The following is a 15,330-nucleotide window of genomic DNA, read 5'->3' as shown; positions in this document are numbered from 1 at the left end:
AATTTCTGTCCTTTTCAAATTTCGGTGACCACACGACGTTTCCAAACTCCAGGTTCGGGCGCACGACAGCAACAAACAACTGCTTCATCGTTTCTAAATCTAGGAACTCGAAAGAGCGTCTGATCAGTCCAAGTCGTTGATTGGCTTTATTAACTTGACCTTCAATATGCTTAGAAAATTTCAACTCATTGTCGATATTAACTCCTAAATCTCTTTCCATTGTCGACTTCGACATCATAAACTATGTTGAGGTAGAATCATCCTATTTAAAGTTCATACGGATATACGGATTTAATATCGACTCGTTGAATTGTAAAAATGTCTAATGTGCACACATAGCCGTTAACAATTATATGTCAATTTAATCTTATAGTTATCTTTCGCTTTCCATGTTTTCATTGTAGACTTTTTTAAATACTGTCTCCGAGATGCATTGACTGCTCATTGCAGGAAGAAGTCTATTGCTGCGCTACCAGTTTTATTCCCGTACCGGTACTTAATATTATAATTAATAACGGAATTTCCAGGTTGAAGTAAAAGTAAGGAAAACATTGAAAAATAGAAAGATAGTGAGATAATATTACATAAAGAAACTAGCATCATACAAGAAAGCGCTCAGAGAAATGAGCGAGACTTTGTCTAAATAATAATGCACTTTGTCCTTGTGTGTGTCATCCTGACCTACTTTTGCGTGGCAAAAAAGGTGTATCAGTGCTACGTTCACTCTCTGTTCGTGCTGCTCGTAAGAAAGTCTTGCATTATTTGAACAAAATGACTTATGCTTTTTTTGCGTGTGCAAGCATTAGCTTCAGTAAATTGAACAGATTTTGTTTCTTGCATTGGCACGATAACCTCGTAAACAACAATAGAAATCAAGTATGTACTGTACAGGCAAGTGCATGTATAGTTCATGCAAGTGTATGTACAGTACACATGCAAGTGTATGTACAGTACATGCAAATGTATGTGCAGTGCATGCAAATCAGTATAGGACTATATCCTTAGTATCCTTAGTATTTGTTTGGGACATAGCAGTCCCAGGCCACGATGTATTATCGTTCATCCGCCCTCATTTGGGCCACCTGATGCACGATGCTGTTGCTTGCTTCTCGCCACTGGTAGTGTTGCAGGGGAGGTCGATCCGGGATTGTGCTCAGGAACACGTCTAGTTGTCTCTTGAAGGTCTCCAGGGTGAACTCCCCCTCTCTTAGATCCCTTGGTAGGGCGTTGAACAGCCTTGACCCTGCCACGGAAAGCGATCCTTCCCGCAGGGATTGAAATCTGACTGCGGATCTGTTACGCAGGGGAGGGATCTTGCACAGTCTCCCCCTTCTCTCATTGTGATATGTCTGAATCCTGAAGGTCTCGCTCTCGAAGTTTGGCACCATTCCGGTTATCATTTTCCATGTGTACAGAATGACATACCTCTTCCGTCTCCTCTGCAGTGAGTACAGACTCAGTCGCTGTAACCTCGCCCAGTAGTTAAAATTCTCCATCCCTCTGATCCTGGAAGTAAAGGTTCGTTGGACTCCTTCCAGTTGCCGTATTGCGCCTAGTGTGAACGGAGTCCAGAGCTGGCAGCAGTATTCAAGGATAGGTATTACAAGGGCTCTGAAGAGTTTGATCATCGGTTCCGCTTCTTTCGTTCTGAACGTCCGCCAGATCCACCCCATCTGTCGTCTACCTTTTGCGGTTATTGCCGGTATGTGATCACCAAAATTGACCTGATTGTTTATCAACACTCCTAGTATATAGATGATTAATGTTATTACGACTGAGTCGTGTGAGTTCTGTTCCAAACCTCTTAATTCCCAATCAATCCTTCAACAGGAAAGAAACAAAATCTGCATAGGCACCACGCTGACAATCATAATGCCTTACAAGTTGATTTTCTTAATAAAATGTTAATTTGGGGTTAATAGAATCCCTTTTGAATTTTCTTTAGTTGTTGTTCATTTCTACAGTGTTCAGCACGGAGTGTTCGGTCACTTCGGTGCAGTGTTCAGTTTTCGGAATAGAGTTCAGTGTTCCACGTAGAGAATTCAGTGCAGACTGTTCAGCGCAGAGTGTTCGGTGCAGACTGTTCAGTGTTCAGCGCAGAGAATTCAGCAGAGAGTGTTCAGTGTTCAGCGCAGTGTTCAGCGCAGAGTGTTCAGTGTTCAGTGTTCAGTGTAGAGCAGCAGGCGCCAACGATGATCAAGTGTCGTCTCAACCCCTGGCATGGCGTGGACGTGGTCATGTACATCGCATGTAAGTTTATTTATTGACTCTAAATCAATCTCATTTGTAAACTATTTGTATAGACAAGAATTATGAGTTTAAATTGAATTCTCGTTAGAATAGAATTATTGAGTTAGAATAGAAAGAATTAAATTTATTTGAATGCGGTCAACCAATCGTGTTCTTCAATAGTACTGGTAACAAAAAATAAATGGGTCATATTGTTCAAATAGTGACACACTTTCTTACCAATAGCACAAGCATACAGCTGACATAGCACTAAAGCGCAGCTTCAATGCAATGGGACCTGTTCAAAGGCTGACCCCAAATCTTTTGTAAACCAGAATAAACTATCAGTTACCCAGCTAATTAGGCAAAAAATATTTTCCAGTAAATAATTAATTAATCTAAAATAATTTAGCTCATTTTTCAATTAATAATTGTTTATATTATTCTCACTAGCGTTTAACCAATTTATTCAACGCAGGTCTGAGCGCGGCGCTGGTGCTGGGCATGTCCCTTATCGCCCCCCGCCCAGAGCAGGTTAGCTGCTCCGATCCTGCGCTGCTCCAGCCCTACCGCGCCGACACCATCTCCCTGGCCCTCGTCCTGCTTACCTGCGTCATCCTTCCCGCGCCTGTGGTACGAATAACATTACGAAGACAACAATCATAAAGAACAGTGGTACAGTTAAATAAAATATCAATCTTCACCCGCAACTGTGGCACGTTTAGATAAACGATTAGATAAACTAATAAATCTTTGTTCACAAGCAACAGTAGTACGAATAAAATTAAAGTGGACGCAATCATGGAGAGCTACGATACGATAGAATAATAAATAGTTTCTTTACTAACCTGGGTTAACCTGCCGGTGCCTGTGGTACGAATAACATTAGAGAGATTTTTTTTTTTTTTTTTTTTTTTTTTTAATAAGGCCTCCCACACTCTGCCGCACGAGCCGCGAACCCAGCAGAAAAAGCCGAATTATTGACGTGCGACTCAGCAAAAGTGTCGACGCAGGTTGCATCCCAGCACAAACACCTCCCATTAGAAAACGGGAAAACCGTTAAGCCATCTGGTCTCTTACCATCCCCTCTTACAAAATTTAGAGAGATTACAATGTTAAGGAGCGGAGGACCGATAAATTAATCAAATCTTTGCTCACCAATAACTGCGGTACGAATAATATTAGAGTGCGAGAAATAAAGAAGAACTGAGGTACGAATTATATTTATCTCTGCTCACCCACATCCGTGGCACGAATAAAATTGTACCACGTCGAAACGTTTTATTGGATGACCAAGCGAGCATCTGTGGTGATCGCCAAGAAGCATCCGTTAGTTCAAGTTTGTAAGTTTTGCGACCGTGATGCTCAAGCTTCCGTTTAAATCATAACTATAAGTCTATAAAAACCTACACTCCTACACCGTGCGCGGTGTAAACAATTGCTGCAGGTGATAGGACGCTTTCTAATGCAGAAGCCAATAAGGTATTTAGTCGTTTGGAGCCAATAACCTATTTGCCAATACCTATTCTCATTTTCACCGTTAACCTGTATTTGTTTCCACTTTGATTTGAGGTAAAATTTAATGCAGATTGTTGCATCCTTGGTGTAAAAAACACTTGATTATAAATAGTACTCATTCACAAATAAAATGCTCCACAGTTGCAATTGATGCACGGCTAAAAGTTCACTCGCGACAATTTCCGGGCTTGAAGTGAACATATTTTACGTTGACGTTCACAGACTGAAAATAGAGCGATGGATCAGATTTGGTTAAAAGTTTGACCGCCATCAGCACGAGCGGACGTGCGACCGACGACATTTCTTACACGAATGCCGCTGAAAATGGTCTAGTCTAGCTGCTGAATTTAATTTCCGAGCTCAGATTGGGATTAAATTTTAGTCTTAATATGTCTGGCAGGTGCTTCATTCAAGCAATATCTCAATCAGTACGTGTTTGGTATTTACTATGTCATTTTGAACTTACTAATTTAGCTTGTTACAAAAAAAAAATCAACACAACGATAATGTAATGGATTAAGAATTTTCAATTTTTCAGATCTTCCTCACGGAATGCCTGACGTTCACCCCACACGCACAAGTTCTCAGAGTCGATGCAACAGAACTTGAGATGAGAACTGGGCGCTCGAGGTACCGGGAATCGTTCTACAGCTCATTGTCCCTGTACCGGGACCTGGTAGTGGGCATGGTGATGTCATACCTGCTGCTGGAGCTGCTCAAAGTTGGTACCGCGCTACCAAGACCAAACTTCTGGGACATCTGTGGTGCCGACACACGTATGGAACTGTGTGGTGGTCACAAGTGAGTGATGTCCATCGCAGGTGAAAAGTTCTCAAGTTTTTAAGACATGAAAACAGAACAGGTTTTTGAGATAAATGAACAAACGCCGCATACAATAATTGACCCTCGCAATAAAATTTATTTGTGAGAGAAGTTCTCGCTAATATGTATAATTTTAATTAAGAATATTACAAATTTTAGTTACATCTTTGGTCGCTTTTAGATCTTTAATTATACTGAGTAAAATTATCGGCGTCGTTAGGATAATATTCTTCTTAATTATCTTCCGAACTTGTCATTAATGTGATAGTTCACAGGATTATTTAGAGATGAACGTATAACGTATATAAAGATTTATGACGTTATTATTCGCTTATGATATGTACAGTTTTGCATATGTTGTCCCTAGTAGAGTATATGTTTAGAATAGTTTGCGTATATTGTGTTTAGTATGCATATGCTAAGCTTAACATAGCATAGCATTGTCTACGTTGAAGATTTGGCCTAGTCTGGCCTATAACGCCTATTCAAGACATCGCAGAATTGTGCTAGCTAGATGAGGCTCGAACCCGCTTCTGTTACAATCTTGGTGCTCCTAACTAATCGGCTACGCCAATAAGACTAGATAGTAAGTGTGAGCATTTCAGCCAAGTGTTGCAAAACGAAAAGTTTAACTATAACAACTAGTAATTAAATTACAACATCAGCCAGTAGATTAAACTGATAAGAAACATTTAACCGCAACTTTGAAAACCTTCAAAATTTTAAAATGTTGATAAATGTTCAAAATATTTCTAATCATCAGCAAGATAGTGACCGCGGAGTTGGCGAGAAACTGCAGCAACATGAAACGTTAGATAACAATAATGAAAATGTTCATAATTCTAAAATGCTCACTATTATAAAATGTTCACAATCTAAAATGTGCACAATTTCAAAAAAGTTCACAAGTTTATAACGTTCACAATTTAAAATGTGAGCGATTTTAATAAGTTCACAACTTAAAATGTACACGTTGGGGAAAAGTTCGCAATTTAAAACATTCACAATTGAAAATGTGTACAATTTCAAAAACTTCACAAGTTTAAAACCTTCACAATTTAATAAGTTCACAAATTAAAATTTGCACGTTTGAAAAAGTTCAAAATCTAAAACGTTCACTATTTAAAATGCGCACAATTTTCAAAAGTTTACGATTTTAAAACGTTTACAATTTCCCCTCAGGAAGCTAGTGGCCGTGGACCTGGCGGTTAACTGCAGCAACCCTCGCGCCCTCAAGTGGAGGCATCTGGCTGACGCTGCTAAGAGCTTCCCCTCGGGACACAGCTGCTTCTCGTGCTTCATAGCCCTCTTCTTAACCGTCTGTATACGTGTATTTAGTTAATATAATAATTTATTTGCCTCTTGTTAACCGTCAGTGTACGTGTCTTTAGTTAATATAATAATTTATTTGCCTCTTCTTAACCGTCAGTGTACGTGTCTTTAGTTAATATAGTAATTTATTTGCCTCTTCTTAACCGTCATTGTACGTGTCTTTAGTTAATATAGTAAATTATTTGCCTCTTCTTAACCGCCATTCTACATGTCTTTAGTTAATATAGTAAATTACTTGCCTCTTATTAACAGTCAGTGCACACATCTTTAATTATTATAATAAATAAATTCTTTGCTAAATGAAATTCTACAATACACAGCAGGGTAGTATAAAAACTGCAAATTGTTAACTACTGAAAATAAATTCGTTGCTGCATGGAAATTTACAACTACAGAGCTGGACAAAGGTGCTCTGGTGAAGCGTCCACTTGAGTTGAAGCAAGAGTTCGTCAAAAATGGAATTTTAACTACATTGTAGATTAATGAAGGCCATTATTTGAATTTTAAAAATGGAAGGTAAAATAAAAGAGTCCCATAGTACTTGTCCAATTATACAGGGTTTTTAAAAGATCTTGCAATATTTTTTCGAAAAATATCATTGGTATAATATTTTTATTGGTTATTTAAATGATGTGACAATAATTCTTACTTTTCTACCTGTCGACGTCGGCCAGGAGCTCGTGAAATGCCTGGTGTACATGGAGTTTGGTGATAGACTAATTTGCTCCTTAGCAATGATGATGGTCCATTTGACTGCTAACCCCAACCAAATGCAAAAAAATATAACTCAGTACTCACTGCAGTGAGTGACAGAGCGCATTTTCTCGTCGACGAAAACTTGATAGTCACGGACGGACAGACACAAGGCGCGTTCACTGCCGCCGCCCGCATAAATGGTGACTCTGGATACTTATTACTTGGACGAGCGCACGTATCTGTCAGCTAAGATGGGCGAAATTCATATTCCTGGCAGTTAACACAATCATGTTATGAAAAATATTCGGTAAAATCAGTTAGGATTTTAAAATATCTTATTCCTGTTAGCGAAAATGATCATTTTAATATTGACGCACAAAGACAGACAGACAGACGGACAGACGGACATGGCGAGCACAATAACGCTTTTTTCCATAAATGAGAAAATGCGCTAATAACTCCAATTTCAACCCCGTTTTTTTAGATTTGAAGGAAACCTTATAGCCTCTTGTTCTGTATAGCTTTGATTTAGATAAAAAGAAAATCGGATTTAATTATTTACTATCCGAAATAAGCTCGATCGGTCTCGATAATTCCTGCAATTTCAAAATCTCGAATCCCGTCACTGATATTGACGTTGATAATAATGAAGCTTATGTATGCTAACTAAAAACTAACCGTTGAAATCCAGGTTCTGCATGGAACAAAGAACTCCTTTCTGATTCCCCAGTTTCTCAATGACGCACTATTCTCATACTAAGAATAAATTTTCAGGTCCATGTAATATCCCAACACGATAAGTATCCTGGATACGCGCCCCAACAGCCCCTATATACAATATCCCGACACGATAAGTATCCTGGATACGCGTCCCAACAGCCCCTATATACAATATCCCGACAAGATAAGTATCCTGGATACGCAGCCCAACAGCCCCTATATATTTGTAGTTCCAGGCCTCCAAACATTAGCTTAGATGAATGTGTTAGTTATTAGTTAAATAAAATTAGTTGTTTGTTTCACAGTCCCGTTTCAAAAAACCGAATTACTCCACAATTGTTCTTGTAATTTCTAATTCACGTAATAATGGACATTGAAACCTTTCAAACAATCGTAATAGGTTTCAAACACTAATTATAAGATTTATTACAGACTAGACTGGGCCGCCCTCCTGCTCTGTAATGAACATTTTCAACTAAAAATTCACCTTGCAGTCATATTACTTCGTTCGCCTCGGGCCTGTCAACGACAACCAACGTCTGCCCGCCACCTGCAAAGTAGAGGACCGACGTCTGCCCGCCACCACCGCCGTAGACGACCGACGTCTGCCCGCCACCGCCCTACCCACAGACGTGCCCAGGTGGTACGGTGTGGCGCGGCGGTGGCTCCCGCTGCCGTGGATTGTGTGGGCTGTGGTGGTGTCGTGCAGTCGACTGTGGGACCACAAACATCATTGGCAGGACGTCGTGGGGGGCGCCGTGTTGGGACTCGCCATGGCAGCTTACACGGTCGGTAGTTATTAATTTTTGTACAATGCAATCGGTTCTTATCTTGGGATCTGAGACGATTTTTCAAGCAACTCGTCTACAACATTCATCTTGCGATCACTGCAAAAAACGTCGCAAAAAAATGTGATACTCACCAATCATTGGATTTGGTGTTCGGTAATTTTTGATTTTCTGTTCATGGACCGTAATTTCAAAATTAGCTCAGGTACACTTAGCGGGCAATTTTTCGTCTGTGATTGGTGGGTTTAGCTTCAAAATTAGTCAGTGATTGGCTGATAGAGTTACAAACTCTTGAATATTTTTCACAGTACATCCCTCGGTAACTTAGACTTGACCCGGCCAACATCGCACAAGAGGAAAAAAAGCGGAACGGAACTAACGGTCGAATGGCTGAGCAGATCCAGTTTTCTTGTACGCAAAATACATGATAATATATGGCATAGAATGTAATTTTTTACATATGGGAGGAAAAAGTTTCAAAAACTCTCAAAAAATTACATGTCTGGAGGATATCATTAACACGATGCCACGTTTGTTTCCAGATCTTGGTGATAAGTCAGAACTTCCGAGTAACGCGGAGAGTCGACAACCACAGGGACGCTGGACATGAACTGAATGCCTACCGCGTGGTCTCCCTGGGGTGAATTGAACCGTGTGCTTCGGACGCCAAGTCTTGTGTTCCATAATCTACTTAATTATTAAGTCTTCATTATTGTACTTAGCGAACTGTTCACTGTTAAACCTAGAAGGTTTTCTGGTCCCCTATAAGCCATGTTCACCTAGTCCTGAGTCGAACAAAAACTCATTAATATTCACGTAGTCGCCTTATTACACTTAGAGATGGATTCCTCGTTCAAGATTGGTCGGTTTAAGTTAAAAATCCCGCCAGTAAGTGCCTACAAAAGTTTCGATCTCGTAACTATTTTCGATAATACGACCCATGATCAAATTTGGGCCCGCCGTTGTTGCCTCGCAAATTAGCAACAAAGTCGTTACTATAGCTTGTAAATAGTTACCTGATGCAATATTAGCGATTTTCTGATCAGGAGGATATAATATAATATAGTGTGCCATGGTCTAAAATTATTGGCATTTATCATGAATACTGAAGTCTGCATTAGTCATGTTAATGGTACGAGTTCTTGTTTGGAGCATATCGAGCGATAATCGTAAGTGATGTAGCAATATCTCCATATTGAGTGGTGATCGTAGGTCAAATCACCATATCACGTGGTGATCGTAGGTCATATCACCATATCGAGTGGTGATCGTAGGTCATATCACCATATCGAGTGATGATCGTAGGTCATATCACTATATCGAGTGGTGATCGTAGGTCATATCACCATATCGAGTGGTGATCGTAGGTCATATCACCATATCGAGTGATGATTATAGGTCATATCACCATATCGAGTGATGATTATAGGTCATATCACCATATCGAGTGGTGATCGTAGGTCATATCACTATATCGAGTGGTGATCGTAGGTCATATCACCATATCTAGTGGTGATCGTAGGTCATATCACCATATCGAGTGGTGATAGAAAGTCGACAATAATCTCACTATTTCGAATTGTGATCGTAAGTTTGAGAGTGATCTCACTATTGAAAATTATGTTAGCGATTGGTGCGTAAATTGTTAGTGGTGGATTTACGTAGCATTCATTTAAACGAATCTCAATCTTGACATTACGTTGTTTGTTTGTTCTTAAATATGGTAAAGTCGGGTCATTATTTCTTGCATTGTATATTAATATTATGTACTCAAAATAGTGATTGTATTGTGTTTTTGACGCAGATTGAAGTACGTGTGTCTAGTATAAGAACTAAACAATGTTAAGTTTTCATTTGAAGGTGAGCTGAACTTTGGCAATTATCTTTGACGGTAAATGATTAATTTAGCATTTAAAAGATGTTGAATAATAATAAATCGCGGAATTTTTAAATTAGCTGTGAAAATTTTTGAGTCTTTGGTTTGTTTAAATATTTGTTAAATATTTATTTGTTCCTCTATAATACAAGTCAAATTCTTGGCTCGGATGAGATATTATCAAAAGGTTTTAATTACGATTATTTTTTCTCATGAACTAAGCTTGACCTAAATCAAAAACATGTGCAACCATACTTGTTTTAAATTTCAATTAAGGTGGCCTTATTGATACACAAAAATTTCAATCAGAACTATAAAATATTTTGAAAATTAATAGTGATTGAATAATAACAACACTGCATAAGAAATATTTACGGGTAGGAAGTTGTAAAGTAAAAAATATCTTATCAGATGATAGTGCGAATAAAGGAGACAATTTCAAAGTAAGTTATTAGATATCGTTATTAGTTGAATTAAAATAATTTTATACGTCGTAAATGCTACATGGAAGAAAATTTTCTTATTCAAAATGTTCCTATTTACCAAAATTAAGCAAAAAAGTGTATGTGACCTCATTTATGTTTCCTCTTATGTTAGACAGGTAAATATTTATGAGTGAAGCGGTCAATCACTTGCAAGATATTATACAGCTCAAAGCAATGCATTATATCTCATATATCTTTTGTAATTTTATAAGCAGCTATTCTTCTAAGATAAGCTTTTTTTAATGCCTGTCAGTGTTGTTTCTTTACTGAAGAACATTCTTTGAATTAAAACTGTATCGTGAAGCTCGGCCAGTTCTCTCCTTTCGTGTGCATATTTTGGTATATTTTTTTTAATATCGGGATAGTCAATAAATTTTTTCGTTTCAGTAACTATAAATATTTACTGAAAATGTAACGAATGAATTCCTATGTTTGAGCAGCTCTACACATAATCTTACCGCCGAGACATAAAAGAACATGAGCTTAAAAAAATAGCTGATTTAAGAATAATGACGCAGATAAGAGCAATTCAAATTTTCAAATGCCGTGAAAATTTACACATTTAGTCAATTTTACTGTTTTATAGAAAGACAGAAAATGAAGTAAGTATCTATATTTCCTTGGTCTCCAGACATCAGCAGTGGCAAGTAAGACGTACAAAGGTCATTATGAGGCATTATACTGCAGTGAATATAGGCAAGTCATTTAATTCAAGTCATGTAATTCCTTCATGCTTCATACCGCATTGTTGTGGAGAATGTTCTCTACACCGTATACATATACTAGCGCATTTTGGTTATGGAAGCTGTATTATTTGTATGATGGCATATATGGCGATGTGATGCGTGCATAGAGCATTTAAGTAACAAATATAGTAATGAATTTAAACTGATATGATAAGGAAAATTGATCGGCATTTTATCAATTACATTTTTATGACTTCATTGGTCAGATTGTACAATAGTAAAATAAAATGTATAAAAAAAAATTTTAAAGACCACGTTTTTCATGTGGACTCAGAAGTAGAAAATAATTTTTCGGCAGCTACTGATCTCTGTTTGCTTTCATTCTCTTGGTCTTTTGTATTTCAGTTAAAATATTTTACAACATCTAAAACTAGAGCGCTAGCTAATGGGAAAGTTGGTGAAATATCGATTGCAAGATTTGATCATCACAGACACGAAAGCGAGCTAAGAAAAACGTAGTAATAATATAGATTTTTCATAGTATTTTGGCTCACTTATAATTATCCAAGAAAATTCCATTATACATTCGTGAAAAGTTCATTGCAATAATTCAAGAACAGTTCACAGTAAAGGAAGTTAGGAGTGAAATGCTATACAAATAAAAGGTGTGGATAATTAGCACAACTGGTACGAGAAAAAAAGCTAAGCTATGTTCATCGTGAATTTGAGTACAATGACATTTGTCATCAACTGTGCTATAAGCAATACACATGCTTCCGTTCCTGGTCAATGGACTCGCTCAAGATGAGATAGCAGATACTCGCATAACAATGTCTACTTTGCTCTCCTTTAATATTTTTTAGTTACGATCTCGTGATGATTGATAATTGCCTAGAGATAAGGTGTACGAGATAGCAGCACTACAGCTTCTATATCACTAATCCCGCAGTTATTTATATGAGTTCATTAGACGCACTCGTATTATTTGTATAAATGCGATTATTTTTATATACTAACTCACGTTTATACATTTCTATCACGATTTTTTTAATACATCATTCTTTAAAGCTGCGGTGAAGTCTACATCAATTATATCAATAGTTTTATTAATATTTATTTGAATCTGGAATGTGCCTTGCACGGTAAAAGCTGGACTCAGCTCGAACTTTGATGGCTGCTACTGACGCTACCCCAAACTTTATTTATTTTAATAATTAATGTTGATTAATTATTAAATTAATTACTGGCAATTGATAATACCATTAATTGCAGGAAAAAGTTGTATGCAAGTTCTTCAAGATTGCGATAGCAAATTTGTATATAGGCTATACAACATTTAATTAGGTAGTAAAAGCCTACAGTAACACACTTGTTGTGCTTAGTATCACTGATACGTTCTTTTGTGAGGGAAAACTGAATGAAGGAGACCCACACGGAGGCAATAGTGCATCACCAGGTGGACAAAATCTCATTTATTTCTTCGAGTGTAGCATGCGAATTAAATGTATACAGTGAAGTATCTGTTGAAATGTAATGCGTTCCATTTAATCAACAGCGAAGCTACGAAATATTCAGCAAGAAAATAAAACAGCGAGAAATGAATTAATTTATTACACCATGTTTGTATCATGTAACTTAGCAATAGAGAAATAAATAATTAACTAAATAGTTACTGACGTAACTTAGCAATAACGTAGCCTGAACTTACGTTACGTCGCTTCGTAACGTCAACGCAGGCAGGGACGTCGATTGCTGGGACCTTGGCGTGATGAAAGGATCCTGTCACGTCCTGTGGTGCAGTGGTGCAGTGTCCTGTGATGCAGTGTCCTGTGATGCACTGCACGGTGCAGTGATGCAGTGTCCTGTGATGCAGTGTCCTGTGATGCAGTGCACGGTGCAGTGATGGAGCCTTTTTTGTACGGTACAGCAGTGCATTGTCCTATGTTTCACTGTACGTGGTGCAGAGGTGCAGTGTACAGTTCGGTGCAGTGCTGCAGTGTCACGATGTGCTGCATAGCTGGACAGTTCAGTGGTGCAGTGTAGTCGTCATAGGTTCCACTGCAATGTGACGCAGTCGCGCAGAATCGTCATGTGATTCACTGCACTGCATTGTGCCATGCACTGTACAGTGTTGGTGCTATCTGCACTAAACGTGGCAGCAGTGATGCATATTATATTAAAAACATTATGCAAAGCACTAATGGTAACAAGTTCAGTATTGTTCAGTAATTCGTCATGATTGCTATCATTAAAAAAATAAGCAGTTTAAACCTTTAAACCTTAAATCAAACCAAGCCAGCAGCGCACAGAGAAGTCTTAACAGAATTTCCTGAGGTCTTGTAGCTCCATTGTTCACATTGTCATAGTCTTTTTATGTCAGAAATATCCCGCTTCACCATTTACATTGTTCGAGAGCTATTATGTCAGGATTATTGTGGTTTAAAATGTAACGAACTCATTGTGACAGAAATATCTTGGGTTCGGCTGCGTCACATCAATGCTTGTGCTACATCATCCCATCCCCTTGATGTTAAGCTTGGTCCTTGCCACTTGATTCATGATTAAATTGTTGGAATCATGGCATTTATATATAGTTACAAAATAACAACGTATTTTACGATCATTGTTTTACGTGAATCTTTGATTCTTGTCATGGAAGCTTCCACTTCGGTGACCATATAGCCAAAAAAAAAAACGGCCAAGTCCGCAGATAAATAAGGCCAAAAGAGGCCCGCAGTTCAAGATTTACTTGTAAATTTATAAGTTGCGATGTAATATTAAATGTTCCTTTATTTTGTAATTTGTAAATGCTCTATAGGAAGTACCGCCTTCAAAAATATTTTTGCCGACTTATGCACTTCAAAGAAAAACTATTTATTACAATTTAAAGAAAAATCTAAATAAAAATTAAATCGTAGAATTTGTCGAAAAAAATATCTGGCAAACTCTGGCACATGCCATACAGGTTCGGGGGTGCTTGAACAACAGTGGACACCCATTTTAGACGAATTGATAGTTGTCGGGGTATGAAGTTTGCTTGATGATATTTACTATGGTCTTTCTGAGTCTTTACGATGGCCACTAATAGATTTCAGTGAGCTAGCACTGAAACCGAAAGAGTTGAGATACTGAACAAGTTAAGTTACTAATGGAAGTAGCAAAAAAATGTTTCCGATGCTTAATAAGGTTGTAATCGTGTAGGAAATTAACTTCTGGAATTTGAGACCACGTCCAGAAATGATTTACCTATTAATACAGGGTGCGCCACAGAAACTTACTTATTTGAAAGGTCAATAAAAACAAAAGTACTCAGTTATTGTTTTAATTTTTTTTTATTCGAGAAAACAGTATCCCAAATTTTTTTTCATACAGTTTTGAAAATTAAATCTCATGAATGACGGCCTCCATTGTGCATAAACTAATGAAGTCGCTTTTTTTATAATGGTTTCCACTCTATGCAGCATATCAATCGGTATTTTGGCAATGACGTCGCGAATGTTGTTCTTGAGGTGTGCTATGGTCCGTGGTCGATCGACATAAACCAGAAATTTCAAATATCCCCATAAAAAGAAATCGCATGGAGTCAAACCTGGAGAGCGTGGCGGCCATTGGAGATCGCCTCTGTGAGCGATGAGGCGGTCGGGGAAATGATGTCGCAATAAATTCATCGAGTCTCGTGCTGTACGTGTTGTGGCTCCATCTTGCTGAAACCACACGTTCCTAAAGTTCATTTCTTCGAGTCTTGGAAGAAAAAGTTCTTCGATCATGTTCCTGTAACGAGCTCCATTAACGGCAACTGCGCGTTCGTTTCTTAAAAAAAATAAGGACCAATTATTCCCATTACCGACGTCGCACACCTGACAGTATCTGGTGAAACTCACGTGGATTTACACCACACCAATAACGCATGTTTAGCCTGTTGACGCAGCCGGAAATGTGGAAGTGAGCCTCGCCACTGAAAAAAAGACCGCGTCTTCAGGCAGGTTGTCAACCAGCATTTTACATGCATTTTGACGGGCAACAAAATCGCGTTCACTTAATTCTTGCACTACAGCAAATTTATTTGAGAAACTTTGAGAAACAAACTTGGGAACTTTCCTCTTCAGATGCACCCCCTCTTGCCCCTATACCCGACCAACTAACCGCACAGTAATTTTTTCAAATAAGTAAGTTTCTGT

General features: G+C 38.2%; 1 protein-coding gene across 1 annotated transcript; it reads left to right on the top strand.

Moving 5' to 3' along the window:
• Positions 1–1,832: 1,832 nt before the first annotated feature.
• Positions 1,833–10,046, top strand: LOC108679051 (phospholipid phosphatase homolog 1.2 homolog). The gene is made up of 6 exons (XM_018167562.2): positions 1,833–2,250; positions 2,708–2,862; positions 4,286–4,548; positions 5,752–5,887; positions 7,812–8,105; positions 8,648–10,046. Exons 1-6 carry the CDS (start codon positions 2,193–2,195, stop codon positions 8,747–8,749), a joined length of 1,008 nt encoding a protein of 335 aa, XP_018023051.1. The 5' UTR covers positions 1,833–2,192; the 3' UTR covers positions 8,750–10,046.
• Positions 10,047–15,330: the final 5,284 nt, after the last annotated feature.

This window comes from Hyalella azteca, unplaced genomic scaffold (assembly GCF_000764305.2).
Source record: "Hyalella azteca isolate HAZT.00-mixed unplaced genomic scaffold, Hazt_2.0.2 contig3397, whole genome shotgun sequence".
Taxonomy (NCBI): Eukaryota; Metazoa; Arthropoda; class Malacostraca; order Amphipoda; family Hyalellidae; genus Hyalella; species Hyalella azteca.
Note: the sequence above shows the minus strand (reverse complement) of the source record. Positions and strands in the feature narration are given on the sequence as shown.

What these genes read in the sequence shown, in the direction of transcription:
- LOC108679051 (XM_018167562.2), top strand. Translation starts at nt 2,193, where the DNA reads ATGATCAAGTGTCGTCTCAACCCCTGGCATGGCGTGGACGTGGTCATG. An exon ending in TCATCCTTCCCGCGCCTGTG is followed by an intron (nt 2,863 to 4,285) that starts GTACGAATAACA and finishes TCAATTTTTCAG; the next exon opens with ATCTTCCTCACGGAATGCCT. An exon ending in GAACTGTGTGGTGGTCACAA is followed by an intron (nt 4,549 to 5,751) that starts GTGAGTGATGTC and finishes ATTTCCCCTCAG; the next exon opens with GAAGCTAGTGGCCGTGGACC.